Raw genomic sequence first — 8,050 nt, forward strand, 5'->3', positions numbered from 1 at the left:
GGACCAAGGGACAGGAAATTTTGTTGTGGGCAAGAAAGATGGTTAAAAAGGAGGAAGTAAGTGAGGGTTAAATATTTAAATTATTACTTTTATCTGCGGCCGCTCCCCCCTAGTCCCCACTATGCCTGCAAGAGCAGTGAGCACAACTTCTCCACTCAGCAGTGAAATCACAGCCCTGTTTGGTTTAAGGACTTTTAAGAGGAAAATCCTAACTCAAATAAAAGCAGCAGTAAGGAAAGGAAAACTGTTCAGACACTAAAAATAAAAGAACGCCACTCATGAGGCTGGTTATTACATCTGTCCAAAGTTTGGAATTCCAGACATCAGGGTCATGAGGTCACCCAAAGGTTACTTTTCTCCCAGTCAAGAACAAACATAACGGAACTGCACATCAGCATCTTTTCCCATCCCACTTGAAGGATTGCCAGAACTGCAGTTGGATGTGTTCACAAGTGACGCAAAATTCTATTATTAAACACAGACAGAATATGCCATCAGTCACTTAGCACAGAAGGAAACCATTAACATCAAAAGGGGTGGAGTAGAGAGGCTTTTTATACTGCCAACTGCACGTATAAACTTAATACTAAGTAGAAGAACATAACTGATTCATATGGGGTTTTTTGTGTCTTGGAAGGCTAATGCATTTCTTCAGTTCAGCTATGCTGATGCAGAAGTATATAAATACAATGTGGCAGAAAACCAAAATCCAAAACAAACTCTCTCCTGGGCCACATTTCTATAATTTGGGTTGGAATACGTGAGCATTTAACAAATTCTTCTTTTATTAGAAGAGTTGAGCTGCAGCTGAAGTTTTCCAAATGCTACAAATGTCATGATAATATTTTAAATGTTTTACCATATTTAGCTACAATAAGCTCTCATTCAAAATGAAAAGTTCATTCCTCTAAAATAACAGCCCTAGAGAAAATCTGAAGGTTACCCGCAAAAACTGTGACTCAGATTGAGTTAGTACATATTTTATTTAGGAGAATCTTGTGGACTTCACCTTTTTAGTCCTTTATCATTCACTGTGTATTACTTCAGATGTTAGACACGCATACAGTTGACTTTTAATATGTCCTTAAAAAAAACCCTTGAAGAACGTAGCGTTTCACTGAATGACAAAGATTTAGAGCCAAGACATTAATGAAGTAATGAAATACAAGACTTAATTAACTTATTCTTTTGTAGCTTTTAAAATTTAATTTAGAGCAGTTAAGGTTGGCTGTGTGTGATCATTTTCCCGAGTCCTTAAAAGTTTAATGCCTTAGGAACAACTTTAGAATCTTTTAAAAAGAAATATTTAAAGCGATGCTACAGGAGCCACACAATAATATCAAATTATAGCTTAACCTTTTTCCATATAATAGTTTTTCAAATTCCATATGATTTAAATGTTCGGGGATGGGGGGTTCTGTTGTTCTAGCATAATGTTAAGGAAACACTCAAGAGTTGCGGCAAATCTTTTAGTAAGATGGAAGAAGCAAAGCTGGTAAGACTTTCCTGTGTAGTTGAATGCAAATGGCTGCCACAGATGATTTAAGCCTTAACTGCATAAATCATATTAGACCACTGTAAATTAACATTAGACTTACACAATTCCCTCTAAATATTGATGTAAACTCTACAAACAAACAAATTTGATTTTTTTCAGCATGAATAAAACATTACAGAATTTTAAAATAGCACCATTCATCTGGACCAGTGGGTCCCAACCCTGGGGGTTCGCGAAATGTTACAGGGGGTTCTCAGGAAAAAATTCCCTAATGGCGGATAGAGCTGTCCCTTGGACTTACAAGAGCTATGCAGATCAAAGCAAGCATATATGTCACACTGAGGAGATTTAAATATTCAAGACTCCTTATAAGAAATGGAAAGGGAGATGGATATTTTTTGCTGTTTTTAAAATTAAATAGGCACCTAGCACTGTTTTTAAAATTATTATGAAGAACATGTTTAAGCTTTGTAACATGTGTTGTTTGCCTGGACTACTCAAGACCTGAATGCTTGTGTAGGAGGAACTTTAAGAAGCTTACTCAAATACCTTCATGCTGTTTCACATCTGATACTCCTTGATGAAACAGGCTTATTCAAAATGATACAAGCTACGAAAGTGAGATCTTGGAAGAGTGTTGCTGTTTTCATAATGTAATAAAAATACTGTAATGATAAATAATAATAGTGTGAATAAACATGTCATAAAAACAAATTTTATATTTCCAAGATCACTGCTTTTATAATTTATACTCAGGTAAAAGAGAAAATCCCTGGAAATATTCATTTTTAGGAGGGGTTCGTGAGACTTGACATTTTAGTGAAAGGGGTTCACAGGTTGTTAAAGTTTCGGAACCACTGATCTGAACCAACCATTGTCAGTTAAATTGTACCTTTGCCTTACTTCATCAGTTCTGCACTGAGATCAGCTTTGCTAGACCAGAGGATCCAGTCTGCAATTTTCCAGCAAAGTAAAATCCAATTCATACTTTCAAAATTAAATTTCCTTGTGACATTAAGTAGCTTCAATTGCAAAGAACAAAGACACTTCATGTAGACCTGGTGCTGTGAGCTTTAAGAAGACTGGGCGTAATGCTCTCTTTTCTGTTTACAGAGTAATGTTGTCTTGTTGCTGGATACGAAAACTGGTGCCATTCATAGACTTTTACTCTCACCAGATACCCAAGAAGTTCCAAAGAGAGCATCCTGGTGGGGCAACAAGGAGGAGCCGGTGAGGAACAGCAACTTCCTGGCTAGACTATACCAGACCTATCAGAGCTCAGTATTACAGACATGATAGCAGGATAGCTTCCTTTCTATCTTTTATGGAACAAACAGTTAATTGTGTACTGCTATATATATATATATATATATATATATTGAATTCTCAGTTTTGTACCAGCAGAATATATCATCATTACAGAATAGAAGGGCAATAAATAAGGGATGCTGTCTAGGGATATGTAATTTTTACAATGAAACCCTTTCAGATATTTTGCTAAGAGTTACAGAACATTTTGTTGTGGTTCTGTTGAGCCCAAAGCAGCGTGATCTGTAATTCATTATACTGTGATGCAATTTATGAATTTGGAGTAGGTGGAAAGGTGCTTTGAGATGCGGTTATCATAGTGAATTACTTAATTAAAGAAAAACTAGCAAATTTGGTATGATTCAGTGGTTGCTGCTTGATTCTCAGCACTCTTGAAAATCAGGCCACCTAGTTATGTGCCTAAATGTGGGTTTAGAAACCTAACTTTAGGCACACTTTTTTGATCACCTTGGCCAAATATTTTAGTTTCTGACTTTTCTAACCAGAAAAAAGCATAACTATAAATATAAGGAGTCAGGTAAACTATTGGGGACTGACCTGACAAATTGTAATTGATGTGTAATGTATTTTTTTAGATCAGTCACAAAATGTGCAGAGAGTTTTCACATAAAAACTGGCTGGTGTTCTACAAAGAAGAAGGGTGAGAGTTAACTATAAATTACATTGTTTTTGTTTAAAAAAATAGATTTGTCATATACGTTCTCTGCCTCATAATTGTTTTCTTGGTTTACATTTCACAGAAACTACCTTATTGTGCTGGATGTACTGGAGGGTCGAACTCATACTATCTCACTACCTATCAATCTCAGATCCGTTTTCCTAGTGGCTGAAGACCGTTGGCTCTTGGTGGAAAGCAAAACAAATCAGTAAGTTAACCAAATTCATTATTTGTTTGGTAGTGTCTAGGAGCCCAAGTCATAGATCAAGATCCCCTGTGCTAAGAGCTATACAAACATAGAACAAATGGAGATATTTGGCAATATTTGCAGCTGCATATCAGTATTTGTGTGCATCTAACCTACCTGCACAAATGCCTGATGTGCACACACAAATTTACTGGTTTTGTTTGTGTCTATGGTTAGGTGCCTATGGTCAGATTTCTTAGAGGTGCAGATTTCCCCATGCCCAAATTGCACTTGTGAATCCAGAGTGGTGAATGTGCAAGATGAGCTTATGTAAATTTGCACCACTGAAAATCTAGACCAAATTTGGCTATGTCCATATTCAGACCACATTGTACACAGCTGGTATTTATGCCTGTATAAATTAGGTCCTTGCCAATATTAGTGTGACTGAAAATCTGGCTCATTAGTCTACTCTCCTAGTTACTTTGATTCATAGTTTAATGGAACAAACAGTTCTCCATTTTCCAGTTTCTATTTAACCTCACAATAAATAAAAGTGTATAAATAGTTACCGTAAGCAAATCTGCCTCTCTATGGTTTACTTTCTCGACCTATAAACTAGAGAGAATAAATGCTTACCTACCTCATAGATGTGTTGTGAGGCTTAATTAATTTTAAGTAAAACATGTTGAGATCCTTGTTATATAAGTATAGAGTATTTTTACTATTTAACAAATAAATATTCTTGTTACACCATTTTTTAATAAGTCTGCATTATTTACAGGAAATTTCTTTTAACCAAGCCAGCGCATATGGTATCTGAAGAGAGTGGAGTTTGCCAGCTGCATGCATTGAATGAAGACCCAGTTGACAAGGGTTTTGGTTTAACAACAGGTACTCAGTGTAAACCTGTGTCATTCTTTTTTTTATCAACTCTGTGTTTGTGCCTGTACAAACAACATTCTGGTACTTTAGATGTTTGAGTAATTTCATGTCTGATTCTTTTCCTGTAGTGTGTGATTCATACCATTGTTTCAAAAAAGATGGCAAAGTTCTGTACATGGGCTTGGAATTGTTTGAATAAAATGCCTCAGAAATTTTGAGAACTGTACAGAGACACACACATCTATTATAGGGGGCGCTGGAAGCAACCCCTTTATTTAGACTGCCTATCACTTTCCATTACAAGTGATTCTTGCAACCTTTCGTTTGAGGAGCTCTCACACCTCCATTGTTTGTAGCAGACTTTGACATTCAGGAGGAAGAACCCTTTAGGCTTCTGAAGTTCCTTTTCTATATCCCATGAAATTCCATTTAGATTTGACTGAGATATTGAGTTAAAACGTGCCGTTTTCCTTCTCTCACTTGCATTCCTCAGAAAAATGTTGCCAGCATGCCACAATTATTGAACATTGTCAGTAGAGGCAGGTTTGGAACAAATTGATAAATTAAACAGTAATAAAGCATAAGGATCAGATGTTATTCACCCAAGAGTTATGAAGGAACTCAAATATGAAATTGCAGAACTACTAACTCTGGTATGTAACCTACCACTCAAATCAGCCTCTGTACCAGATGATTGGTGGATAGCTAATGTAACGCCAATTATTAAAAAAGGCTCCAGAGGAGATCCTGGCAATTACAGACTGGTAAGCCTAACTTCGCTACCAGGCAGATTGGTTGAAACTATAATAAAGGACAGAATTATCAGACACAGAGATGAACACGATATGTTGGGGAAGAATCAACACGGCTTTTGTAAAAGGAAATCATGCCTCACTAATCCATTAGAATTCTTTAATGGGGAGGAGGGTCAACAATTATGTGAACAAGGATGATCCTGTGGATATAGTATCCTTGGACTTTCAGAAGGCCTTTGACAAAGTCCCTCACCAAAGGCTCGTAAGCAAAGTAAGGAGTCATGGGATAAGAGGGAAGGGTCCTCTCATGGATTAGTAACTGGTTGAAAAATAGGAAACAAAGGATAGGAATAAATCGTCAGTGGAGAGAAACTAAATAGCAAGGTCCCCCATGGATCTGAACTGGGCCCAGTGCTGTTCAATATATTCATAAATCATCTGGAAGAGGGGATGAATAGTGAGGTGGCAAAGTTTGCAGAGGATACAGAATTACTCAAGATAGTTAAGTTCAAAGCTGACTGGGAAGAATTACAAAGATCTCACAAAACTGGGTGACTGGGCAATAAAATGGCAGATGAAATTTAATGTTGATAAATGCAAAGTAATTGGAAAATATAATCCCAACTATACATATAAAATGATGTAGTCTAAATTATCTGTGACTACTTAAGAAAGAGACCTTGGAGTCATTATGGATAGTTCTCTGAAAACATCTGCTCAATCTGCAGCAGCAGTCAAAAACCTAACAGAATGTTAGGAATCATTAGGAAAGAGATCGATAATAAGACAGAAAATATCATAATGCCACTATATAAATCCATCGTATGCCCACACCTTGAATACTTGTGTGCAGTTCTGGTTGCCCCATCTCAAAAAAGTTATAATAGAATTGGAAGAAGTACAGAGAAGAGCAGCAAATGGGTAAATACTTGGGGCCAGAGTTTTCCCAGGGCTGGGAGTGGGGGCAAGAGAGATCCTCGTTAGGCTGGTCATCCCCCTGACCAGTCCCCAGACCCAGCACCTGCAAACGGCAACCCTCCCCCCACATCAGAAAAAAGCCTTCTGTTGCTGCCAGCTAACATGGTGATTTCTGTAGTCCTAGTAGCATCAGTCTCTGCTGCAGTGCGAAAGGTTCCCAGTTGAAACCATGCTGATGATTCATTATTGGGTGGGGGAATTGTTACAGTTGTACATAATAGAATTTGATTATATTTTTTCCTTAAAAGAAAAAAACTCATAAAAATCTAGGAAATTATATACAAAAATCCTATGTTAAAAGAAAGTTATTTAGGTTGAAAATTAGGATATGGCATATTCCGTGCAACTTTAATTTTGCTCCCATGGGACAATTTCACTGTTGTCTCGTTCAATGCATACGAGGACACAAGTTGGCAGAATTAAGGCTTTCCTAACTTTTGAGTGCTTGACTTTGCAACCTAAATAATGTTAATGTCATTTTTTTGGATGTAGTACAATATAGCATAAACAGATCTTGACTTCTTTTCTTCATTTTATTTCTGTTGAATTATGATAAAAAGAATAATAGTAATTAGTGCTCAGTGCTTGTAAAGATAATTGGTTCCTCTTGCTTATCTGGATTTAATGCATATCATTTGATTCCCCACTTTAGCATCCGATTTGTGTGTGCCGCACACAGTTTCAAGTGACCAACTATCTTCAGAGAACCTAAGCGTAGCTGTGGAACAAAAGATCAGCTCTCCCAACAGGATTCTCTCGGATGTGCATAATTATGCTACTATTGTTGTTGGCTTCCCAGAACTTATGGTAAAACCAGTATTATTAAATTGTAAAATAATGATCATTACATTTATTTCATAACCAGTTAATCTAAATAGCCATTAACCTAATTATTTGCAAGAGGTAGTGAATAATGAGGTAATAAAATTTGCAGAGTATGCAATGTTTGCTAGTGTAGTCAAGTGTAGAGAGATTTCAGAAGGACTTGACAGTGATAGGAAATTGGGTGACACAAGGCAGATGAAATTCAATGGAGATAAGTTTCATACACTACGCATGGAAGAACCATCTTACTCCTCATACACATAGAAACGTTTTAAATTAACTGTAACTACTCAAGAAAATGACATAATTGCAGACAATTCAGTGTGAACATCTGCTCAGTATGCAGCAGCAATCAATACAGCAAATGAGATGCCAAGCTGTAGTTTAAAAAAAGAAAAAAAAAAAAGTCTGGAGAGTACTACAGAAAAATACTATTATGCCATTGGCTGAATTGATGGTGTGCCTGATCATGAATACTGTGTTTGATTTTGCTCACCCTGTTTCAGAAATCTTATAGCAGAAATAGAAAAGATCCAGAAAGGGAAATGAAAATGATTAGAGGCATACGAGGGGAGAGTATATCGATTAGAGATGTTGCCCAGAATGAAGATGAACAAGAGGGACATGATGGGGTATATTTGGTATTAAGAGGGTTTTTAGGATAATTCTATTTACTATCTAATAATTAAAGGACAAGGGGGACACCTGCTGGAATTAAAAGTCATCAGATTTACAACTGATAAAAGAAAATACTTTTTGACATAGCACATAACAACGTTGATCCATTGAACTCACTGCTATAGCACTTGGAGTTACAGAGCTTACTAAAATTGAAACAAGGATTTAGACCAGGGGTCGGCAACGTTCAGCACGCGGCTCGCCAGGGTAAGCACCCTAGCGGGCCAGGCCAGTTTATTTACCTGCTGATGCGGCAG

At 36.9% G+C, this 8,050-nt stretch overlaps 1 protein-coding gene across 1 annotated transcript in view; it reads left to right on the forward strand.

Moving 5' to 3' along the window:
• Positions 1-8,050, forward strand: part of LOC113406051 (von Willebrand factor A domain-containing protein 8-like) — a 258,349-nt gene that overhangs the window by 179,383 nt on the left and 70,916 nt on the right. Inside the window, exons 28-32 of the mRNA XM_029910690.1 lie at positions 2,612-2,728; positions 3,403-3,467; positions 3,568-3,693; positions 4,457-4,566; positions 6,943-7,097. Coding sequence (XP_029766550.1) covers positions 2,612-2,728; positions 3,403-3,467; positions 3,568-3,693; positions 4,457-4,566; positions 6,943-7,097 — 573 coding nt within the window. The remainder of the gene's footprint in view (positions 1-2,611; positions 2,729-3,402; positions 3,468-3,567; positions 3,694-4,456; positions 4,567-6,942; positions 7,098-8,050) is intronic.

Source organism: Terrapene carolina, unplaced genomic scaffold, assembly GCF_002925995.2.
Source record: "Terrapene carolina triunguis isolate 2854851 unplaced genomic scaffold, T_m_triunguis-2.0 Scaffold17, whole genome shotgun sequence".
NCBI lineage: Eukaryota > Metazoa > Chordata > Testudines > Emydidae > Terrapene > Terrapene triunguis.